This window comes from Ochlerotatus camptorhynchus, unplaced genomic scaffold, assembly GCF_037179485.1.
Source record: "Ochlerotatus camptorhynchus isolate MF236.1 unplaced genomic scaffold, CSIRO-AGI_Acam_v1.1 ptg000335l, whole genome shotgun sequence".
NCBI lineage: Eukaryota > Metazoa > Arthropoda > Insecta > Diptera > Culicidae > Ochlerotatus > Ochlerotatus camptorhynchus.
Window position 1 is genome coordinate 1716855 of NW_027040823.1, and position 25542 is coordinate 1742396.

At 43.4% G+C, this 25542-nt stretch overlaps 3 protein-coding genes across 3 annotated transcripts in view; all 3 read right to left on the minus strand.

Annotated features, from left to right (window-relative positions):
* The window catches only part of LOC135708798 (uncharacterized), a 214914-nt gene extending 212434 nt beyond the window's left edge, over positions 1 to 2480 (minus strand). The window contains exon 1 of the mRNA XM_065230949.1: positions 1383 to 2480. Within this exon, the coding sequence (XP_065087021.1) occupies positions 1383 to 1701 (319 nt within the window). The 5' untranslated portion in view covers positions 1702 to 2480. The remainder of the gene's footprint in view (positions 1 to 1382) is intronic.
* A 19022-nt stretch (positions 2481 to 21502) lies between these two features.
* LOC135708815 (uncharacterized protein K02A2.6-like) lies at positions 21503 to 22468 on the minus strand. The gene has a single exon (XM_065230966.1). The coding sequence runs from the start codon at positions 22466 to 22468 to the stop codon at positions 21503 to 21505; it is 966 nt and encodes a 321-aa protein (XP_065087038.1).
* A 304-nt stretch (positions 22469 to 22772) lies between these two features.
* On the minus strand, positions 22773 to 23889 carry LOC135708817 (uncharacterized protein K02A2.6-like). Its single transcript, XM_065230967.1, has 3 exons — positions 23301 to 23889; positions 23033 to 23232; positions 22773 to 22988 (listed from the first exon to the last, which is right to left on the minus strand). The coding sequence occupies exons 1-3, from the start codon at positions 23887 to 23889 to the stop codon at positions 22773 to 22775; spliced, it is 1005 nt and encodes a 334-aa protein (XP_065087039.1).
* Positions 23890 to 25542: the final 1653 nt, after the last annotated feature.

A 25542-nucleotide genomic window follows, 5' to 3' on the forward strand; every position in this document is an offset into this window, starting at 1 on the left:
CATAGTTTCAGTGAGTGCCTGTTCATGCTCGGAAGAAGCGTTCAAGGGAATGAAACCATTTACATCCTCATTCAATTGCCAACGCAAATTGGGGAGGTTGAAGTCACCCAGAGATACAATTATGTCAGCGGCAGAAGCACAGTTTGCAATATGCTGCACTGCGTCAGCGTGTGCAGAGTACAGGTCGGCACATGAGTTTGGTGGAAGGTAAATAGCGACAAAATAAAGATATCGAGAATTCAATCGTACACGGACGGCGACTTGCTCAAGGTGGTCACAATTCTACAGTGGAATAGCCTCACAGTTGAGATGAGCTTTGACCGCAATTAATACTCGTTCTCCGCGAGAACTTGGCTGATTATCAAACAGAAATGATTAAATAGTGTATTACTGAATTATAAGAGGTGGGCATTCACTAGACCAACACCCCCTTACTCCTAGTATATTCCGAAGTTCACAGAACCTTATTGAAGAGCACGTCAGCCATCTGAAAGTATTCAGAATCGTCCCCAAAGTTATTAAGAACCAACAAAGGGAGTCACGTAGATTATTCAACGAAACCCACCAGATTCTCTCTAAGGTCCCTTGCTACTGGATTTATGATTGGCATGTACAACTAACTCCCTAAGCCCGAACAAGCGACAACTGCTACGACAACGTGTTAAAGTCTACAAAATATTGAATTAAAATAAATAACATCCATCAAGCGACGAGCAAACGAAACTGTATTCATTAGCTAACAACTAGCAGTTCGATTGGTTGTTAATGTAAATATTTGCATTTCGACGGTGTAGTGGTTGTGTATTCCGCGCAGTGGCGATGCATTAAGGGAATATTGTCGAGTGAACCATTGCGAATAAATTAATTCCTGAAGTGTTTGCAGTGGACAGGCCGACAAGCGATGAGAAGAGAGCTTCTTTCACCGCACTCAGTCAGTCGGTCTACTTAGCAATACATACTCATTTGCATTAAGGCTTGGTGGTTTAAAACGTGAGTGAAGGGTGATTCTGGTTAAGTACAGTTAATCGCGTATTTGTAAAACATTGATAAGCAATTTAGTGGTGACTTTGTTTGATCACCCAAGTTGTAAATAAATTCCAATGCACGAGTTCCTGTTTGAACAAAAAGGGATTATTGAGACTTCTTATCAGTTGCTGCCTTCACTTGCATTTTCTCTTATAATAGAAGCATTGTTCAAAGTGGAACTTAAAATATCACCAATTCAATTTGAATCACTCAAACGGACGGCCCAGTTCAACGTTCTATCAGAAATAATTTGAATTAATTCTAAACGTTCCTTCCTAGCGATAATCTCCCAGCCCCATCCCATAGATCCCAATCAAATGCAATGACAAATCAGAATCCCACCGAGCAGCACTTACCTCCTCTCGAGTAGCGATACAACGCCTCGTAGAAAAGCTGCACCAACTGATCGCCGTTCATCGGCCCAATCAGTGGCGTCTGCACTGCGGTTGATGTCCCACTGGGTGCCGGCGAGTTCGGAATCGGCAGAGGACCGGTAGCACCAGCAACCACCACTGCTACGCTTCCACTGGCGGCGGCACCGGCAATGTGATTGCCAACACTTGCTCCACCACCCACACTACTACTATTTCCGGCACCACCGGGTTGGGCGCCATTCGCACCATTACCGTGCCGGGCGCTGTCGTCCTCTTCCGGTTGCAAAAATGGAATTGCCATTGCTGTGTCACTTCTTCTAATCTAAGTAATTGAGTATTTTCACTTTGAACACACTTGTTTTCTCACTTTGTTTTACGGTGCTAAACACTGAGGATCAATCTTTCCTCCTGTATTACGATTGTCGTGCGAAGACGGGCTGCTGCTCGAATGTAATCTTAATCGGGGCTTTTCATAAATTGATGAAAATTCATTTTTCGCTGATTAAACTCCCCGTTCCGTGGGTAAATGTTACGCACATTCAAGACAATTGCACTCAATTGTTACTGAGTTACTGTCGTTGTTTTGCGCAATTGCTGTCTTCTCTTCCAGTCGGGTTGATCTCAATTGATCTCAATGAACCAATTGCACACACGATGCACCACTTGAGTGATAGTTTTCACCCTATCCTACTATTTCCAATCCCCAAACGCACTGTTCGCGCCAAAATCAACAAATTGCACTCACGTTGTCTTGGCTCCTTACTTAGCGCACTTTAGAACGACTTCAAACGTGATCGTAGCTTTTTCCCAAAAACCGTGATTTTTGTTTCTCTTCTTGTGATTTCTTCTAGCTTTCTTAACCTGAAGCAGCAGCTAGACGAAAACTGCACTCGATCGCGTTCTCACACACTGGCACGAATGCGAAACCGAAGAACGTAACATTGGGGAAGAAAACACCAAACAACAAACACCGTTTTGTTTCGATCAAAGTTTACGTCGCCGCTTGCTGTTTGTTTGCCTGGACGGACGAACGAACCCAGCGAGGAGGAAAAATTCTCAATCACGTCTAAACGATCGCACTGCAAATGCACCACTGACGAGACGACGACGACGCCGTTGCCGTTCGGCAGGGATCGAGCTCATGCCGTTGTTGATGTTGTTTTCGTTTGTCTCTCCGTTTGCTGCATTGCATCGATCGAGTCGTCGATCGAGGGGTGGAGGGTTGAAGCGGGCGCAAAGCAAAACAGAAAATAACAACACACTCTCGGGATGTTGTGTGTGTCTGTTTGCGATGGTGGTTCATTCTCTCAATCTGGGCAGTCTTTTGTTCCAACTGCTCTCTGTGTGCTGAACTGCTGAGGAGGCTGCGAGCAAGAAGAACGGGTGGATGGGAGGGTGGTGATCGGACGAACGTAGGCACATAAACAAGCTACAGTGATCGGGTGTCGCACGTATAGTTGTTGCACTGTTGCCACACCATCAAAGCATGCACAGGAAACGGGCTTATCGTGTGTGATGATAGGCGAGCTAAGCAGTGTTGTAGGGAATGTTTTTTTTTTATCAAATGAAAAAAATGGCACAATTTAGATTTAATCTCTTAACTAACAGTTTCTGGAATATTAGACATATTTGATGGAATAAACAAAATTATGTTTTCATTCAATAATACAGCGATATGGTGTCCTTGAGGAAGTTTTTAACCTTGTTGTTCTCCATAATTTGCCAACTAATAGGGAAGATGAAGATAAGGATCAACTGTAAACTAAGCATCAACTATCATGAAAAATCATGACACTACAATACAGCGTTTCTCAATCTACACGGATGGAAATCCCCTTATACCTTTTGTCACATATTTATTGCTGTTTATTCATAAAATGTATATGTCAACTAATAAGCAGACGCCTTGCAAAAAAAAAGTTCATGAGTGATGAGTAAATAATACATGTGTATTTTCATTTAAGGAATAATCAAACCCTAACATAAATTCAGGATCGAAGTAGGCCGCGTTGCGAAAATGACGTGAATTTATTTTGCTGCATCGTTCTCGTTCTAGTGAAAATGTTATAAATTTACAATTTCATTTTTAAAAAGTGTTAATTTAAAAAGAACAGAAGTGATGTTGAAAAATGCATTAAGTGAAAATTTTCAAATTCCTTTCCGTTGCATGTGGTGCCGACTGTTCTAACCTACGCGTTGCTACGCTCAGCTAAGTTTATTTACCTTTTCGTTCCTCTGTCCTCGATAGGAAATATCCATCTAATTAACCAAAAAGGCAATACAATACATTCTTGTACAACTCTGGAAGCTATTATTCAACGTTTGATCAACTCAGGTGTTTTATAAGAGCTCCCAATTGTTTGTTTTGATGCGTTTATTCCACGTTCTGTATAGCTCTTGTGAATCAGTTTAACTAAGGTGCTATAAAAGTTATCGTAGGTCTTATAAAGCATATAGTTAAACCGAACGTAAACAATCATTTAAGAGTGCTCCAACAGCTTTTAAAACTTTTAATCAAATGGCAATACAACTACATTCTTGTTCAACTCTGGAAGCTATTATTCAACGTTTGATCAACTCAGGTGTTTTATAAGAGCTCTCAATTGTTTGTTGGGTAATGTCTTAGATCATGTTAACGATAACGATAATTTTGTAATCTTCATTCTAATCTACGATTCCACATACTAATAATAACCTTTGACACATCAGAATGAATTGTGAATATGTTTAGGATCAATAAACATTTTCAGGCGCAAAGGAGCAACAGGATCGAGCTGATAACGTTTCTTAATTCCAAAATCTGAAGACTGTTTTGAATAATATGTTTAGGTAATGGGCAGCAACAACGGACAGATAAACTACTTACAGCTTCGATTTATTAAATGCCTGATATAACGATTGCCAGCAACGCCGGCTGGGCGTAACCTATGGTTTACCCTCCCTACTAACAAAAATCCACCCTTCCCGTGACACTTATGAGGGGTCGTAGAGTTCTCTGCATCTCTCTTAAGTAAGTTTCAGATTAACATTCCTCCTCTTTCCCCACCAGGTGCAAGGACGTGGCCAGGACAGCTCTGATCTGTTAGAGGTAGACACATCCTTTATCTAAGAGGTAGTAATTAATCACAAATTACTATCTAACAGCAACGGATGAAGGTTGGTCTCCTTCTTAACAACAGTTTGGAGCTCGTACCACCTAAGACATTGTGCAACCTGGTTTATGCTATGCTAAACAACCCTTGCATAAATTCAGTACAATCTATTTGTTAAATTTATTTACAATACACAGGATTTCAATGAATATTATAGAGCTTTTTCCCTTCCCTAGTAAAATCAATACCATGCCAGAATGATAGCCCGAACGATAGAACTATTCCAAAAATGGTTTAGATGATACCCTGAACACGTCGTTTAGCAAAATTACCATACAAGTTTTAATAAAGTTAGGGTTAGGTTTATGAAGTTATATATTTTATTTAAATTATTATTATTATTACAATAGTTTATACTAAATTTCACTGTAAAAACTGCTATATTTGAGAAAATATAGAACTGCTGTTTCTTTGTTTTATTGCGAAGACTGAAACGCGCAAAAATTCGACGACAAAAAATCGTTTCTTTCAGTCAAAATTCATGCAACAAAAAAATTCTTATTTTTCTTTTGGTAGTTCAAATCATATATTTAAGGGGTAAAATGTTCGTTTATTGTTTTGGTTTGCCAAATCCGAACTGCCGCTTAACACCTTCTTCATAATTTCATTAAATTTTGCACAGTGGTTTCATCGACCTTATTCGCCAGTTAGATTTAAACTGCTGCTCGTTTTCCATGGATTTATTAGTTTTTTTGAGATTCCGTTTGAGCAAGGCCCAATACCGTTCCATAGGGCGGAGTTCTGGGTTGTTGGGAGGGTTGTGGTCTTTGGGTACCACAACCACGTTGTTCGCATCGTACCACTCGATTGCCTTTTTTGCATAGTGACAGCTCGCCAAGTCCGGCCAGAACAGCACAGGTCTATTATGTTGCTTTAAGAATGGTAGCAGTCACTTTTCCAGGCACTCCTGGACGTAGATCTCTTGATTGATGGTTCCCGCCCCAGGTAGCCCATATTTTGTGTTTGATAGCATGTATAGCGTCTTGGACTGGAACTTCCCAAGTAACATTTTAAGTTTTATGAAGTACATGTAATACAAAACTACTATAAAACAACTTTCATAAAACCCTGGTCAAGGCTACTTTGCCATTGATGTATCCACCAAAACCTCATTAAGACTAGAATCTGTCTAGTTGGCCCATCCTGGAGAAGGTTCTCAAGAGTATATTTTTAAAACTCTTCAAGATTGATTTACTGCAAAAAGGTTGTATGACGAACGTATTGAGTTTTAATTTGTTTCAAATTCTGAAAAGTGACAAGTTTCAATGCAAGGGTTAAGTTAAGGGTTCGGTTAAGGGTCACGTGGGGGCGGTCTGGTTTCTTCACCATTTTATTGCATTTTCTTGTACTTTCAATTGCTCAAAGAATGGCCTGCTCGTTTTTGCCCGTTTAGAAGTTATTGGTATTGGAAGTTGGGTAATTTTCAACCAAAAAATCTAAATAACTTTCAAATATTAATGATAGCAATTTGCAGTTCCTTTAAAGATATGTAATTTAATATTTCTAACATCTTTGTACAACATGTCAAACATGTAGAAATATTGTAGAAAAAGTTACAGATACAAAACTGATTTTAACGATGTCTCCACAAAAAAAAAAAACCTTTATATCTCAGCAGTTATAAGAGCTAAAAAATTATAGTCTTGAGCAAAGTTGTTCACAGTAATGTTTTCTACAGCTTTGCCGAACACAATTATTTTGTATCTTATCATATTAAAAAAAAAGTTGGAAGGGTTGTATACTAGATACGACCGCAGGGTTGGCGTTAGATAACGTCTGTTATGTGTTGTACTTAATTGTGTATATTATATTTTAGGAATATTCCTTAATAACTCTTTTGCGAAAGTTTGGTGGCCCTGAAAAGGGCCGTTTTGTTGGGCTGATGTTGTTGACAATGATGGAACGGGCGACCTTGTTGGACGCTTATATAGTAGAACAGAAAATATCAGAGGTGTCAGATACTCGCATACGTACGTTAAACTCTTTCTTGATAATGTTGGGCCTGAAAAGGGCCATTTTTCCAACGCGCTCGGCGTAGTTGCCCTTGCGGAGCAGACGGTGAATACTGCAGCAGCTGGGCATTCCATGACGGCGGTCCAGTATACCGGAGCACTGGCACCAACGTACTCGGCGTAGTTGCCCTTTCGCCCCCAGGCTCTGCTGCCGCTGCTCTGCTACCGTTGCTCTGCTTCCGCTGCTCTTGTACTGCTGCTCTGCTGCTGGGTCGACGATCGGATAGACAATGATGGAACGGGCGACCTTGTTGGACGCTTATATAGTAGAACAGAAAATATCAGAGGTGTTAGATACTCGCATCTGATGTCTCGGTTGGAGAAAGCATAAGAATATAAAAAAATCAATCGATTTTCACCATCTTTAGACAATGGTTTACTTTTAACCATTTTTCAATAGTTTACAGAATGAAATCAATAGTTTTGAAACATTCAGCAAATTGCTAGAATTATTTCCAATCGATTGATGCCATTATCTCGTAAATCTATCGAGAGACGGTTGAGTTATTATCGTTCAAAATCTTTTAATTTTTCGTAACGCATCCAAAATGACTGTTTTCAATTTTGTACCCCCGTATGTTGCCGAAAGACGTTATCCAACGTCAAAATAAATTTTGCATCTCACTTTAAGGTGAATTAATCTTTAATTTTCTTTTACAATAAGAAGGAGTGTTGTAACTCGAGAAACTTCTCAGAAGACACCTAGTATCTTTAATCAACCATTTCAGCGTAACTAAAAAAGCGCGTGTTTTGATACCTTTGGTGCCACTGTACATCGGTAAAAACTTGTGTGTGTGAGTGATAACGATCTGTGATAAACTCATGAAACTTTGGTAGGACGATTTCCTTGGTTGTGCCCGTTCTAATCGTTTTTCTCAGATGATTGTCGAGTTGTGGGGTTGGTGCATTCCATTGTCTATCAGTAGCCCTTAGAATGCTGCCCAACTCCGGAAGACGTAATCCTGTAGATAGCTGAAATAGATCTTTAACTCGTTTTACCACTGGATAATCGACTGCTTTTCAGTTTTCCTCTACGAGCCGCACTGCCAATTGTGAAAGAAGTTGTATAATTGATAGCCTAAAAGGAAGACATCCGGATTTAGCGATAATGGATAGGACTGGGCTAGTTGTGAATAACCAGATGCTTGACGTGCTACTTCGTTCTAAGTTGGTATTAAAATTCGTTCCATGGCTTCGATGTTGGTGCTGGTGAGTCCTAATCCAAAGAATAGATTAGAGATAACCTTAGAGCACACTTTTAACAGAGTGGTTCGACTAAATCTCTTTAACCGATATCCTTATATCCATTAGATGTGAATCCTTCTGCTACAGCTGCTCTTCACGGATGTAAGATGTTGAAGGAAGTTTAATACCAAGGATCTTCATTTTCTTACCCGTGGAATTGGAGCATTGTCTATCTTGACGGCTGTATGTGGCAGGCATGAAATACTCTATGTGGCATGCATGAAGCAGCTTGGACTTGGTTGGGACAATAGAGAAACCAACGCTTAGTGCCCGTCCGGTAGCGGCGTGGACGGTTTTCCTTAGAAGTTTACGAACTGTTCCATTATTCTTACCCTTCCTTCACTATGAGGATAACATCGTCAGCGTACAGTAGAATTTCAACAAGGGGGTATTCCCTTGAAGATTGGTTGCATGGCCACCAAAAACAAAGTTACAGACAGGATCGATCCTTGTGGTACGCCATTTTATGGTTTTCTGAGACTTGAGGTAGATCCGTTGACAGCTACTTGAAAGTATCTGTCCGAGAGAAAGCTGGATAACATGTTCGCCATTCGTCCTGATATTTCCCAGTTCAATAGGGTACGTAGGATGCTGGGTCTCCACGTTGTGTCGTAGGCTCTCGATATGTCAAGGGAGACTATTTCTACGTGTTCACCGTTTTCGAGGTTGATGAGAGCTTCTAGGTTGGATAAGTGCGTGTCGACGCCCTTACCCGCGTCAAATGCATGTTGACGTGGATCCGGTTTATCTGTGGTTTCTAGCTCAGTGATAAGGCGACGATTGATCATTTTTTTCGGATAACTTACTAAAGCAGCTAAGGAGAATTATCGGTCTGTAGCCATCTGTTTTACTTTGGTCCGTATCAAGCTTAGGTGTAGGTATTACTGTACCCAGCTTACATTGCTCCGGAAATAAGCCGTTTTCCCATACTCTGTTGAAGAGCTCTAAAAGAGCAGTTTTGGCGGAGAAAAGTATCCTTTGCAGCAGTAGATAGCTTATGTAAAGAGCCTCCTCTACACAGCAACAACTAAATTTTAATCAAATATATCATATTAACAATATGATCCATTCATGCCCTTTTCAAATGTTGCAATGGCGACCCGCAAAATATTGCTTCACGCACCATCTAGCGTTGAAAAAGGTCAGCAACAATCATTCAATTGCAATCGAGGGGTGCGAATATAGCACTTATTACAAAAGTAAGAGTCAAATTATTTTCATTAATTACATTGTGTATATTACTTTAAAATTTATCTGACATGTCACTGTTGTCATCAAATAAAATAAAATGCTGAAATACATTCACTTGAAATATTACACAAATTTTCATTTGGTTTACCCCTCGTGGCGATAAACAAATACATTGGTAGCCTTTTTGGCCACAGAGGTGATTTCATCGCTAAAAATTCGGTTCGCCAGCTAAGCGACAGAGTGGATCATATTGTTAATATAATCCATCCATTTTGATGTGATATCAAAATTAATTTTTTGCTGTGTACGGTCAAGAGCCCACATCAGTTCTTGCATCGAAAAATCTCCGTTAAAACTTTTGTATACATTTGGACGTTGGGATTTGGTTGAAATGTGGATGTCTGTCTGTTTTATATTTTTTCCGAAATTTTTCAGGCAGTCCTCCGAACTTTTTTTTTTCGTATCGTATGGTTTTACGACATGTGAATCGAACCTCCTGAAACTGTTTCAAGGCAGTAATTACTTAACCGTTGTTTACGCCGTTCTTTTGACCTCTGCGTTCCACCATTCAACAATTTTGGTCCATCTTTGCCAGTGGTTCTCGGAATGCTAGCTTCTGCTGCGGAATTGATTCTACTAGAGAATTCCTCTACCGTCAGAGGATGCTTTGGGCGCAGCATCCAACCTGTAAGGTCTTCGTACAGCTCCCAAATAGCAGACTGAAGAACAGATCCTACTGCCCCAAACGGAATGGTGAGCGTTTAAATCACTCAAAAGAAGTGTTGGTTTCGGAAGTTCTTCCAACAGTTTACCAAGCAATCTTGCAAAGTCTCTGCCCTTCGGTGATAGATAGATTGATGTGCCTTGTCTACCGTGTGCTGAAAATTAACTAAGCAGCAGCTGGTACTTATTTCCAAGAAAGCCAGTTCATAGCCTGTGGTAATCTACATTCGTTTCTTGCAAGCAGACAACAACTGGTCGGTACTTCGTGGTCAATATTTGCAGTTCGCTGTGGTGTGCGCGAAAGATGGTGGAATGTTAGCAGGTACAGTGTTCCCAGACAACCAGACTGTACGTATATTCAAAGTTGTTTCTGTGATATACAAACATACATACAAACAAACAAATCGTATAGAATGCAAAAAAAGGGCCTACAAAAGTGGAGGCCATATACGTGCAAATTTAAATTTCTTTTTAAATGAGTTGATTTGACATTATATACGATTCAATCTGTAATAACAAATTCAATTTGAAAAACCTTACGATGTAATCCGATTCAATTTGTGATACAGTACGATGAAAAAAAGATTCGTCGTATATAAGTCGGAAATTTGCATTCTATACGATTTAACTTAAACATAATGCGATGTATGTCATACTTATATGCGATGTTGACTTAAACTGTAGTTATTTACGATACTTTCTGTACATTGTTATACGACTTCTGGTTGTCTGGGTTACTAGAAGCTTGAGAGGATGATCGTGAACACATCGAGTTGCGAAAAAGTGGCGTTGTCATTGAGCTTGGTCGGAAAGTCTACTTGAAGAAGGCTGGTATTGTCTTTCGTGTTGATCGTTGCTGTTGTCTTTGTTCGTGGATTCCACTCACTCCAAGGCGCTCATGATTGACCCCACACCTATCACCGGAGATTGAGAATGTGGAAGAATTACCAGAGCACGTGGTCTTCGAATGTCCTAGATTTGATGCTGTGCGAGAGGATATGCTCGCCTTTAGCGCGGAGAATGCCGTCGAAGAAATGTGTCGAGAGGAGGGCGCCTTCAGCAGAGCAGTAACGCAGATCATGTCAGCGCTGCAGCGAAAATGGCGAGAAGACCAGCTAGAAAGTAGTAATGTGCTCACACAAGTGCGAAGTGAACGCCGAAGCCGAGAGAACTCTCCGTCAGAGTAGGCTGAATCCACCACCGGGGGGGTAGGACGCGACGCTGGGAGCTAATGGCTCACAAATTGGAGAGACGATCAGTGAACTGGAAGCGCCAGTTAGCTGAGGTAAAGTGACGTGCGCAGCCTCCTCCGAAGTAATACGACAAGTGGTTCCGGGGGAAAAAGGGCAAGGTGTCCATGGAGGTTTTAGTGCGGTAAGAATCCCACACACCGTGTCACCACGACCGTGCGCCCGGTCGTCAAGCGGTGGCATGATGGCCTTTTGAAGGTTTCCTCCTTGCCAAAAAACACCTATCCCACAGGACATACACCCCCGAATTAACCGACAAAACCGGCGGCGACCTCAGCCGAGAACACACTGCACTGGTCTGGGAGGCGGTAAGAAATCCTAGCTTCGGGCCTGGAAATCTCGATGCCGACTTTACCCTGGGAAAGAGATCCGTCAGAGTAACGTAAGCTATATATCCTTTGTATCGGTGTTCTATTAGGTTACGGTGGGTCTGGATAACGGCAAGGGGGTAGGAACCGGCCTTGAACGTTTGTTTAATTGTCTTATCGATGGTAATTTTGGGCAGATTCCAACCCCTGGCACTGGATGGGAGGGTCTGGTTGGCAGTTCTGATAAGGAGTTGGTTGACCTCCTCGAGGAGGAACACTCCTTCGCTAGAACCCGTAGTCTTCTCAAGGAATCTGATGGTCCGGCGGCAGATGGTCATGTCGATAAGTCGGTCAAAGGGGAATATGCCACCCTCAACGCAGGCAACTAAACCAGAGGTGGATGGAAGTAGACCGGAGGTGATGCGGATGGTCCTTTTGGTAGACAGTAGATAGTTTTTCTACGAGGGTCGATCGAGCCATGCACGTGTATTCGATCCCGTACGTAAGCCGGGAGTCGATGATCGCCTTGGAGATACGGATTCGTAGGTGCCGGTTGCTGTCGGGATGGTGTTTGGTGAGGGAGTGGAGTAGGTTCAGTCGAGTTTGGCAGTTGGCCTTAACCTTATCGAAGTGGGCCTTGAAGGAAAGGCTGCGGTCGAGTCGCACTCCGAGGATTTTGTTTCGTTGCAGTATAACCTGGGTCCCAATCATGGTGGATGTGGGCAAAGACTGGTGGCGTTGGGTGTGTCATTAGAGTGATGCAAAATTTGAAATTTTCGCTCCACAGTACTTAAACGATTCCAAATCGAATCCTGACTAACCTCTCAAAATTTGAACCCATTTGGTGAGAAACTGAGATGGCACAAACCATTTGAAGTTTGTATGGGAATTACTATGGTGAAACCAAGATTTTTGTTCATGTCAATCTAATAATTCACCATATCGGTCTACTTAAAAAAAAACTTTCAACTCTACTTGTAGGTAATTTTCCCGGCTACAACTTTGCTTAATACCACTTTTTGATTAAATGCAAGTGTCGAATGTTATCAATGGTTCAATGCGCTGATGTCTTATGATCATGGTCATTCAACTGCTCAGCAGGCAACATTGGTGTTTCTGGTGCTTAGAATAGAGCACAAAAATCATGGCTACTATGTCACACTGCAAAATACAGTGTTGCCTACAGAGCAGCTTCTTGATCATGTCATAAGTTTACCAATAACAAAACTTTTTCCTGTCTCGTTTTACATAGAAACGATCTTGAGCAAAGTTGTAACTGAGAAAATTTTCTATAAGAATGACTATCGAACTGTTTTGCAGCTCAATATGGAAAAAGACTAGAAGGCAATGAACAAAAAGTTGAGATTTCCCATAGTAAATTACATGTAAACTTCAAATGGCTTGTGCGAAGTCTGTTTTTAACCAAATGAGTTGTAACTTTGGGAGGCTAATCAGCACTGTGGAGCGAAAAAGTCAAATTTTGCATCAGTCTAGTGTGTCATGTTTCGTCCGGAGGATTTTGATAGTATTCCTGGCAGCCATAATGACGATATGGTCGGCGTAGACGAAAATAAAAATTCCCACTGGGAGATTGCAGACTACCCCATTCATACTGAAAATAAATAAGGTAACCGCCAGTACCGATCCCTGAAGTGCGCTGGTTTCCTCTCGGAAGGAAACAGTCCCCAGTCAATAAGGTGTTGGAGAACTGCCGGCATCCAGGTGCGGTTATAAGCTTTAGAAATGTCTAGTGCAGCTACCTCGACGTATTGATCGCCCACCATAGCGTCATGGAGGGCTTGCCCAAACGTACCAAAATACGTATTCGTCGAAACGCATGCTGCCAGTGATCTAACAAGTTGTGCTCATTGAAGAAGCTGCAGAGACGACGATTGACCATCCTCTCCATAACCTTGGAGAAGCAGCACGTGAGGGAAATTGGGCGGTAATCTCCTGGTGAACGGCCTGCTTTACCAGCCTTACAGATAGGGACAACCAGGCCATGATTCCATAGCGACGGGAGGGAGTCGCTTAACCATTCCCTGTTGAACAGATCCATCAGCTTTTGTTTACCAGTCGGGGGCAGATGGGTTAAAAGCGGGTAACTGACCTCATCAGGGCCAGCGGAATTCCCTTGCATTAAGGCCTGTACTCGAAAAAAAATGCACCATTTTTATCCGTGTGTAACTTTTTTATCCGTGGGTAAAAATTGATGAAAATCTGGGTATAACTAGTTTGAAGTGAATTGTTTACATGTGAAAAACTTCATAACAATCGGTTCAGTGGTTATTGAGATGTCATCGAAACAAGAAGAAAATCGCCGGAGAATTTTGCGAGCCGTCATGGAAAATCCGACTGCGATCATGAGATGGATCGGAAGACAACTGGGAATCACCAATACAACTTTTTTTTTTTTAATTCTTTATTTAAGAGATTTTTAGCCTTAGGCTAGTTCATCTCTAACCAATACAACTGTGTCTCGGGTGGTAAAATCGTTTAAGGAGTTCCAGACGACCGAGCGGCGGGCTGGAATCGGCAGAAAATTGAAGACAGCTGACCCTGTGAAGGTCCGGAAGGTGTTGGATTATTTCAAGCATAATCCGAACCTTTCGATTCGCGACGCGACAAAGTGTTCCGCCTGGTTCGTTCAACAAACCATGACACGAGCTAGGCTTCGTGTATTCAAGGTCCGGAAGGCACCGAACCGGCGTGATGAACAAAACACGGTGGCCAAATCCCTCGCAAGGAAGCTGTATCGAGAGTGGTTAACGAAACCGGTGTGTGTGGTTATGGATGACGAAACCTACATCAAGGCAGACGCAAATCAGATACCGGGGCAGGAGTTCCCGAAGAAACGAGCTTAACTTTTTGGCTCAGCTCTGGTACTATCTTCGGTCCCAAGCTAATCGGTGCACCCCTCGAAACATAGGAAAATCCACGAACCCCTCATTTTATCTGTCAAACTTTCATAGCGAATCAAAACAAACGTAGTGTAGTACTGGAATTTATACTAGAATGGGGTACATTAATCGATTTACTTGGGACCAATAGGCTAGTCAAGTAGTGAGCCAATTTAAAATCGTTAGTTTCGTATTGATTGTTGGTTCTACGTTGCCAAATCACGGTTTGATGTTCCGGAAGACATATAGAAGAAGAAAGTGGACAAATTCGCCAAAAAATACTTGCTCTGGCAGGCCATATGCCGATGCGGTAAACTGAGTAAACCGTACATCACAATGGGTACCATCAACAGTGAAACTTACCGCACCGAGTACCTCCAGAAGCGTCTGTTGCCCTTCCTATTTTGGCCGCACCTGGCATCATGCCATTACGAGCGATCGACGTTGGATTGGTACAGAGACAATAAGGTTGTTTTTGTACCAAGAACCGCCAACCCCCCAAATTCACCAGAGATTCGTCCGGTGGAAAGATTTTGGGCCATAATGAAGGCACTAGTTCGAAAATCGTCCAAGGTGTTTAAGAGCGAGCTGGAGTCGAAGAAAGAATGGATAAAAGTGACCAAAAAGGTCGGCTCCACAATTGCACAAAATGTGATGAGGAGTCTTAAGAGAAAGGTGTGGACTAGCAGCGATGGAAAGGAAATTGAATAAAGTAATTATGCCGAAACATAATCCATATGTATAGGTTGATTCCCTGAAAGTTTCAAGAAAATCTGACTTAAAATAAATTTTTTGCGAACACTTTTGTCTGGTGCATTTTTTCGAGTACAGGGCATCTATAATTTTTAGATGCAAAAAATTTAATGTTTATCATTGTTTATATTTATGCAGCACTCATATTGGAACCATAAACAATGGAACTGGTAACGAATTAAGACTCAGTTCAGCGTTTGATTAACACAAATCCTTCGTTTTTTTCCGAATGGGCAGAATCATGGCGGATTACGGTAAATCATTGCAGATCTTTGAGTAATAATTGAGGAAAATTGTCTTATAAGATAATATTTAAATAATTACGATTATACTAGCACAGACGAACAGATGAAGCCCTTTAAAAAAATCCTTAAATACATCAACACGGAACCCACTAACGGCATCTAACGAGCTATTTACGGAAAAAAGTTCATTTTGAATGTGTACAATTGTTAACTATTTGATTGCGGCTTTTCAATAGCTTATGTATATTTTCAGCTTATTCATTGATCCTCTACAAGTAAGATTATTGGTAACATACAGCAATCAAAATACATATATAAGATTTACCATCTTTGAGTGACCGTTAATTAGGCTGCCATAGATTTTTTTATGGCCCGAAAAGGGCTCATGTTCTGTTGAGTAGATTCAAACCGGTCGTACTGGCAACTCTGCAGGCCGAAGAAATCAAATCGCATCGCATGGCAAGTCGCGAGATCTTCGTAGCTCATTGAAAGAGAACATGCGAGCGAAACGAGGATCGTTTAACATCTAAGACGCTGCATGTTGCATGGACTTGTATGTGTATTGGACAAAGAGAGTCAGAGCGCTTACCTTAAAATCAGTGCAACGAAGTCTACAATTTGTTTGTTTGTATGAAATCGTTCAGCATTGTTGCATCAGACTGCGCAAAGCGATTGATTTTTTCCTTTGGGATTTGGGGATGAATTGATATTCTGGAATAATATTAACATAGAATGTCCGTGAGTTCAGACTTTGAAACTATTGACGATTATTGGTTAAATGGTTTTCATGTAATCATGTCAGGTATCAGGGGAAAAACATCGAGGCGAGGGTGCATGATTGTATTGGTGACATGGTGCAAGTGCAGCAGCTTGTTGCGGTTCCTTCGCTTCCACTGCCATTCTATACAAACTTCGTGAGCTGTGTATGGCGTTCAGGATCTTCTTTGTGTACATTTATTTATTTCATCCTCCGTAATCTGGACGCAATAAGCAGCACGGCTGTTGAGTAGGAAATTGCACGCGTGACTCGTACTTTCTGGTTTCAGATCTAGGATAACGGTGGGAAGGGTATAAGAAGATTAGGAACGTATTTAACCTTAACAGTTCCACTCTAATTAAGACTCATAAATAATCAACTAATAGTATTCTCATTTCATTATCGAAGGTACTCTAGATATCAAGTTCTAATTATTATTGATCGTATAATAGAAAATTGTCGTTTTATTCGATAGATGAAATCGGTAAGCCGTTGAACTTTTTCAACTATTCTCCTTGGATGTGGATTCTGTTATCTTAAGGTCAGATCAACCACGTCCTAATCCAGTAGCCTCCTACAGTTCAGCTACAGATCAGGGACGATGATTATCATCAACCGCAAACTTATCCTTATCACTTGTGTTTCCCCGAAGACAACTGAATCGCGTGTTGCTGACCACAATCATCTTGTTGTTGATATAAATATCCCCGAAAACCGCAAACGCTGCTCATCGTCGGCAGTTTATCAAAACACCCTTCGAAAACTAGGCCGCCTGGCAGTAGTAAACGTCGGAATGATTTTCGCCCCTGCCTGGATGGATGATGTGTCAGCGATTTTGAGTGATATTTTCTTACGATTTGGAAAACCGTTACAAAGCCGGTGAAGGTTAAACCACTTCCTCAAGTGCCGCTGCTGTTCTGTAATGAGCGCGCACGTGCACAACGCCACAAGTGTAAGTGAGTAGTAGTGCTTTGGGTGTTCCGAGCGGTCGCGGGAACAAAAACAAACAATTTGACACTTTCAGTTGACCATGATACGCGTTTTTATCAGCCGTTTGATCGCTACTGCGGGGATCAAACAATGCGGACCGCGATCAATAAATACTAATGTGTCATTGAAGCGTAATTGTTTGCCCTTCCTTCCGCTGTAGGTTATGTTTTCTTCAGCGACGCAGTCTTATCAGTTCGGGACGCTGGGTAAGATGAGGGCTGTGGAAGTGTTGAAGCGTGAGAAACTTTGCATTTTACGTATTTTTTATGGATGAATCAATCTGGTTTTATCGAGAACATAAAAAGAGCACATGACGTGGGCTTATTCACGCTAAGGAGCCATACCTTAATTATGACACGAGAAATTGAGACGAAATTCCCCCATGTAATGATTAACAGAGAATCATACACCTCCTATCCCTTCTCCCACAGAATGTGGCATAATAAATGTATCACCTCTAAAAATAAGTTGTGTTTAATTGGCTTTATCCATAGACAACTCTCCCTTGTTCGATCTCATCCTAACTTGATGGAAATCCATTATCTATGCTATTTCAACCACTATTCGAATGCAATTTTTTAAATTTATCTCTATAACTCGATACCCTTGCTAACTCGATACCCTTGCTAACTCTATGGGCCCTTCAATATCGAGTTTGAGAGGGTTGACTTAAGTTCGTTCTTTTTGTGCAAAATCAATATCCAAAGCTGAGCAGTCTACATTATAATAGACGCAACCAATCAGCTCTATCTCAGGATTAATTTGCTGTAAGAACAATGTTAAGTAGTCAAATAGTATCCAAATATGATTTTTTTTCACTCATTTCGGCATTACTGTGCGGGAAGCCTAAACTAAGTAAACCGGGTTAAAGTAATTCGTATGGAATTTCCCACACACATTCTACCCAAAAGTAAGTTAGTTGTACTCAAAAGTAGGTTATCATGATTATACTCAACGTCGGATTCACACAAATTGGGTTGTTTTGCGTGTTTGACAAAATTAGAAGGATTAAGGGAGACAAACTACTCAAATATAAGTAAAAGTTAACTGGCCACTGGGTACTTTTGTTTACCCTGTATACTTGCGATGCAAGAGAAAAAGTACTGCCAACCAAAAGTTTGCATCGGTTAAATTATTGGGGGGCTATTTTTGAAAATAGTTCAGTTTACAAAATGGCAGGAGAGCATTTCCAGCCCAAAACGCTTAAAACAAAATTCCCATTTATGCTTTCCGATTTGCATGAAACATTGCTCACATGTTCGCTGCTACCAATGGTTACATTTTTCATCTAAATATAATTTGTTTTCTCAAGATTAAATTTTGAAAAGGGCGTATTAAAAAAGGGTTATTTCTTTCAAAAAACCATAACATGAAAATTATTGATCTGATCAAAATGACATCTGAGAAAAAGTTGTAGATAATTAAATACTTTAACTTTTTACATAGCTGAAGATATTGAGACTAAACAGACTAAAGTGGTATTTTTTATACGATAGATGGGGAGATGAAAGTATAGATTTGATAGTTCCATTAGAGTACGGCAGTGTGAAAATTGTATATAGAGAGTAGACAGCGTGCTAGGACAACTTTAGGAAGGTTCAAATCGGATTTATCATCTCTCTTTACCAAACTCCTCCGGGAATGGTGAGGGGTATCACCCCCCCCCCTCCCCCTCGGCACCACTGGCAAAAAAGTGATGATCATCGATTTGCTCATGTACCGACGATGTGTTTGAAACAGTTCTATCGATAGTACCGCACTCAATAGTACTTCGTAGTTCGAGGAGATCTGAACGCGCGTCATGTGGCCTAGCGGAACTACCAGCAGAACCAGAACGGTCGCCTGCTGTTAGACCAGTTGCAGCATGGGCTGTACTGGGGCTCGACCACTCACAACATGGGCTGGTTTTCGGATGAGCCAACCTTTATTTCACCGGCGGGCAACCCACCCAAGTAACAATTTTGGTTTTATGAGGGTTCTGCAGACCATGAATTGGACTTGCAGAATGCTTTAAAACCTTGATAAAACTTGCTATATTACTTGGGCATCGACGCTAGACCTGTTCCTGACAAATACCGGCTTGTCCAACCGGTGATGGCTGAACTGGGGTACAATGTGGACCCTGCTCGAAGCCTGAGCAAGGACTACCACCACGTAAACTGGGCCCAGTTTGGACGCGTGGTAGACAGGCATATCATTGACAACCCGCCTCTTGACACCGTGGAGGACATCGACCGAGCATTGGAGGGATTCCACCAAGCCATAACCGTGGTTGACGAGGCGTGCGTCCAACGAGTTACTGTGAGGGGTAAGTTTATTGCCATTGATTCCCACATCCAACTCTTGATTCGCCTGAGAAATGTTTGTAGACGCCAATTCCAAAGAACCGGAGATCTAGCGAGGAAACGAGAAATGGCCGATCTGAACAAGGAGATTGCTTCCAGAATGGTCTCAGTTCGGAACGAAAGTTTCGAGCGGCTCGTTTCGAATCTGGACGACCGCTCCAGACAATTCTGGAAAGACACAACCCAAACCCATTCCACCACTCAATGATGAATATGATGACGATCGGCTCATAATCACCCCTCAGGAGAAAGCAAATGTGATTGGTGAGCATATTGTCAAATCGCACTTGCTTGGTTTCAACATGCAAACTCCGCTTAAAGTTCAGGTTGAGCAATGCGTACTCAACCTTGATTCCTCTCCTTGTGCTATCCCTCCGGAGGATACAATCACGGTGGAGCAGATTTGCTTAGCGCTGAAATGCACCAAAAACAGGAAGGCCCCGGGTTCGACGGAATAAAGGTTCACTCTCTGCTGGCTGCTGTCTTCAACGGATTCTTGGAACTGCACTACGTTCCAAGTATCTGGAAGACAGCGAAAATCATACCTATCCGCAAACCCGGGAAGGACACAACGCTAGCTTCAAGCTACAGACCGATCAGTCTCTTTTCAGCGCTGATCAAATTGTTCGAGAAACTTATTCTCAATCGTTTGCTCAAGTTTGACGAGGAGCACAACATTCTCCTACCGGAACAGTTCGGGTTCAGGAAGGGGCACTTCACGAATCGTCAGCTAGTACGGGTGATGAATATCATCCGAAGTAACAAAGCTGTATCCAAGTCCAAAGTCATGGCATTGTTAGCCGTTGAGAAAGCGTTTGACAATGTCTGGCACAATGGGCTTGTATACAAGCTTTGTAACTTCAAATTTCCTTTGCATCTTGTTTAAATCAACCGTAACTACCTTCAGCAAAGGTCGTTTGAAGTATCGTTGAATTGATGCCTTTCAAACACGTTCTCCATCCCAGCAGGTGTACCGCAATGAATTCTGTTGGGCCCTTTGCTTCACAGCATCTACACTTCAGACATTCCTCCCCTCGGAGACTGTTGTATCTTCCTGTGTGCAGATGATATCGCAATAACCGTCTGTATCCGCTGATTTGCCGCTGATCCCGCCTCTAAAGGGTGAACAAACGGGCTGTCTACAAACAAATCATAGCACCTGGGATCCTCTACGTAGCTCCGGTGTGGGAATCATGTGCACAGACTTACAGGAACAAAATTCAGGTCGCTCAGAATAGAGTGCTGAGGATGATACTTGATCGTCCTTTCGACACTAGAATAACAAATTTACACGAAGAGGCAGGCATTGGCGCAATGGAGGCCGAGCATCGGTCGTTGTGCGATAACGACACATGGGACCTTGTCGATCTACCGGTGGGACGGAGAGCACTCAAAAATAAGTGGATGTATGCGCTGAAGATGGGTCCGAATGGCTCCATCGAACGACATAAGGTCCGACTGGTGATTAAAGGGTATTCCCAAGTCAAAGGCGAGGACTACGACGTAACGTATTCTCCGGTTGTTGTGACGGCCGAAATTAGGAAGGAAATAAAATCACAACAGCTTACACTTTTACACAACAGCTTACACGGTTACAGCTCGAAACGTGCTCGCGCGGAAACAAGGAATGTACGAAACAAGGTGTGCGCGAGCAAGGTAATGTTATAATAGGTGTATACATACATATATTAACAACGATATAAAACTTCTCCCCCTCGTAAAAAGAAAGTTATAGTAAGTTATACAAAAGAAATTACAAATTCAATCTCTGGGGAGGTACGATTACCCGGCTGGATCGTCGTAGAGTCGTCGGAGCAGCCTCCAACACAGCAGACCGACCGGCCATGACAGTCGAAGAACGCTCCTGGGATCCAGGAGTAGACATTATCGTCGCAGCAGCAGGTGTAGCGCAAGGAACCACCGGTGCAATACCAGTAGTTTCCTCGACAGGATTCGCTGTAGCTTGGGCCACTGGCGCCGCAGCCGAAGTTGTAGGTTCGTCGAGTTCAATGTACTCCTCCCTTGGAGGGTCCACCGAATCGCTCCGCAAATTAGCGCCCACTCCGACGATATGGTCAATGTGACGCTCCCAGATTCGTCCGTCATACAATCGCACCGTATAACGAAGCTTTCCAACCTTCTCGACGATCTTGCCAAATTTCCATTTGTTACTCGACAAGAAATCGCGAACATGTACTCGATCACCATCCAAGAACTGACGCACAGCAATGTCAGCCTTGTGATTTCCCGGTAGACGGATGGATCATCTTGCGGTAGGTAAGAAGAATGTTAGACAGTTCCAGGTTCAGCTGAGACTTGGAACACTTCAGTGCCTTCAATTTCTGCTTGAACGTCTGGACGTACCGCTCCGCTTGTCCATTCGTTGCCGGATGATACGGCGCTCCCATTTTGTGAACTACACCGTTCATCTTCAGGAACCGCTGGAAAACTTCCGAAGTAAACTGGACGCCATGGTTGCTCACCAGGACTGACGGTATGCCAAACATACTGAAGATCTTGCGACACATGTTTACGGTGCATTCGGCCGTAATGGATCTGCACACTTCGATCTCCGGCCACTTACTGAACGCATCCACGTAGATGAAGAAGTAGGTATCCATGAAAGGACCCGCAAAGTCAACATGGACCCTTTGAAACGGTTCACTTGGTGATTCCCAGCAATGAACGTTCATCTTCGCAGGTTCCGCACGTACTGACTGGCAGTCAGCGCAGTTCGCAATCAATTCTTCGATCTCCCGATCCAAACCAGGCCACCAACAATAGCCTCTTGCCAGCGACTTCGTACGGGTTGTACCGAAGTGAGTAGAATGTAATTCATCCAGCACACGTTTCCGGAGAACTGTAGGCACGTACACTCGAATTCCCCGAAGCAAGCATCCTTTTTGTAGAGAGAATTCGTTCTGTTCGATTCCGAAACGATCCTTCGCTTCCACCAGCTGGCCGTGCTTGATGCCTTGGATCAGTTTTTGCACCGTCTGATCCCCCGCCGTAGCTTGACCTAACTCGGCAGCAGTCAAGGGTAGAGTATCGATTTGACTCAATTCCACAGCATCCGACTCCTCAATCTCATTCTGGGGATCAGCTACTCCTAACGGAATCCTCGACATGGCATCAGCATTCGCATGATCCGTAGACTTCCGGAACCGGATCTCGTAATCGAAACTCTGCAAATACATAGCGTAGTGTTGCATCCTCAATGCAGACATGACCGGCAACCCTTTGTGCTCTCCGAAGATCTCGAAGCAAGCTGAACTTCCGTCCGTACAAGTATTGGAAAAAATTCTTCACGCCGAATATTATGGCGTACGCCTCTTTGTCCACCTGCATATAATTCTGCTGCACACGGTTCAGGGTCTGGGACGCGAACTGGATTGGAGGTTCCGTGCCATCAGGGTACACGTGACTCAGCACAGCTCCTACTCCGTAGGGTGAAGCGTCCGTAGCAAGCAGCAGTGGAGGTTCTGGAAAATAGTGGACAAGTCAGTTGTCGGACTGCATCTGTTCCTTCACTTTCTTGAAAGAATCTTCGCATTGATTGGTCCATCTGAATGGAACATCGTTCTTCAGTAGGTTGTTAAGCGGATACAGGACCGTGCTCAGGTTCTCAAAGAACCGCCCGTAGTAATTTACAAATCCGACGAATGACCGAATTTCGTCCTTGTTCTTCGGCCTTGGCATTTCCTGGATTGCTTGCACCTTTTTTCGGATCTTATGGATCCCTTCCTTATTGATCGAGTAACCGCAGTACTCAATTTGTCCACAAAGAACTCGCAGTTATCCTTGTTCACCCGAATTCCGCATTCATTCAGTAGCCGAAGTACCTCCTCCAGCCGACGCAAATGAACTTCATCGTTTTCACCCGTGATCTTGATGTCATCCAGGAAAACGCTTACTCCATCAATGCCTTGCAGTAGGGCCTCCATCTGCCGCTGCCAGATAGCTGGTGCCGATGCGACAGCGTACATCAGGGCGGTAAAGACCACGGGCGGTAAAGACCACGGTGAGTACTAAGTGTGAGTATTTCACGATCTTCTGGAGCCACTTCCAGTTGCAGGTACGCTTGGACGAGATCAATCTTGCTGAACTTCATTCCTCCCGCTAGTGAAGCAAACAACTCGTCCACAGTAGGCAGTGGATGCTTGTCCACCACGAGGTTCGGGTTCACGGTCTGCTTGTAGTCTCCGCAAATCCTCACCCGGTTCTGTGACTTCTTCACAGGCACAATCGGTGTTGCCCAGTTACTGGAGTTAACTTTCGTGAGCACACCCTCTGCATCCAGTTTCTCCAATTCGTCCTCAACCGCTTTCAGCATGTTGAAAGGCATCTTCCGTGCCTTGAGAAACACCGGCCGAGCACCGTTCTTCAATGGTAGGTTAGCTTGAACGTGGGAAATCTTTCCGATCGAGCCCTCGAAAACCTTCGGATATTTCCCCAGAACCTCCTCCAATGCAGCATCACGACGCGGGGAAATAGTAGCAGCAATCGCATTCACAACACTCGACCCCTGAAACATGTTGTTCCAGTCCACCGGCATCTCCTTCAGCCACTCACGGCCTAGCAACGGGTGCTTCTCGGAATTCACAACGTACAACGGCATCGTTATTGTTTTTCCCGCGAATTCCACACGCGCGTCAAGTATACCTAGCACGTCGATGCTGGTATTGCAATAGCTAACCAAGTTCGTATCACACTCACGCAACCGCGTAGTTGGAAACAGTCGGTTCCGGCATTCCGCACTGATGATACTGACCGGCGAACCAGTATCTACTTCAAATCGAATGTAGTTTCCGTTCACGGACACGTCCAGCACGAGTTCGATTCGACCGTACAAACTTCACGCACTACTGCACTCCCGACGGTTTGACGATCACCGGATTGGTCCACGTAATTTTTCTGGACCAAATGTGGTTTGTTCGTCGATCGAGAGTCGGATTTCGCGGCGGCGGACTTCTTCAGACAAACCTTCGCGAGGTGCCCCGTCAATTTGCAATACGAGCACACTGTTTGCTTATGTTTGCACGCATTCGCGAAGTGCGATCTGTCCCCGCAGCGATAGCAACTTCAATCGCTCGCACTTTTACCCGCACTTTTAATTGCACTCGGCTTCTTTTTATCTTTTTTACCTGTTGGGTGGTGCACAGCATGTACCTCCTGTCTAGTCGAGCAGCCTGCGATCTCGGCTCCTCCCTTACGAGATAGCTCCATGCTCACGGCAATATCGCGGGCATCCTTCAGGGTCAACGGCACCGGTGGTGTAGTGGTAAGCGTGATTACCTCTCACCCCAGCAGGCCTGGGTTCAATCCCAGTCGGTGCCGCCGGGATGTTCTGAGGCATAACATCTCTGATCTTCGGATGGGAAGTAAAGCCGTTGGTCCCCGGTTCATGAGTTGATGGGTCGATAGGTAGGGTCCAGGTGTGGGAGCTGCCTTCCTGGCACGTCGGTAGCATTGGTGCTCAGCACGGAAAACAAGATCGACGGAAAAAACAAACCAAAGGAAAAAAAAATCCTTCAGGGTTAGCTCCCGCTTCTCCAGCAGCCGGCTTCGGATGTCATTCCGCTTGATCCCGAACACCAGCTGGTTTCACAACGCCGTCTCCAGATACGCACCGAAATTGCACGTAACCACAATCCTCCGTAGCGCTACCAGGTATTCATCTACCGTTTCATTGGCAGACGCAGCATCTCTGTCACCCTGACGGCGGCACTTGAAACGGAAATTCTCGCTGATTTCCAGTGGCTGGGGGCTGAAGAAATCATCCAGGGTAGTCACGATCTGCTGGTACGTCTTATCACGGGGGGCATCCGGGGCAACTTTGTCGCAAATGACATCGTATGTTTCGGATCCCATGTAGTGCAGAAGGAGATGCTTCTTCATCTCCGCATCCGCTACTCCGTAGATGTGGAAAGCGGTCTCAAGACGTTCCACCCACCGCATCCACTTCAACTTTCGTTTGTCCAATGGATCGACGGCAAAGTTCGGTGGTGGAAGAGCAGCCGGATTTATGATCGGATTCACACCTGGATTCGCCATCCTCCGTCGCCAGAACTGTTGTGACGGCCGAAATTAGGAAGGAAATAAAACCACAACAGCTTACACTTTTAAACCTTCTATTTTTCCTTATTAATACTTCTTCGCGCAGAAGGCGCATGTCGTCATGGCGAGAGAAATTTAATGACAGCTCGAAACGTGCTCGCGCGGAAACAAGGAATGTACGAAACAAGGTGTGCGCGAGCAAGGTAATGTTATA

Bases quoted from the DNA above. Each gene is read 5' to 3' on its own strand.
- LOC135708815 (XM_065230966.1), bottom strand. From the start codon at position 22,468: ATGTATTTGCAGAGTTTCGATTACGAGATCCGGTTCCGGAAGTCTACG.
- LOC135708817 (XM_065230967.1), bottom strand. From the start codon at position 23,889: ATGCCGTTGTACGTTGTGAATTCCGAGAAGCACCCGTTGCTAGGCCGT. The intron at 23,233-23,300 runs GTACTCACCGTG...CATCGGCACCAG, and splicing joins TCGTGAAATACTCACACTTA to CTATCTGGCAGCGGCAGATG. The intron at 22,989-23,032 runs GTTACTCGATCA...ATCCGAAAAAAG, and splicing joins TGGACAAATTGAGTACTGCG to GTGCAAGCAATCCAGGAAAT.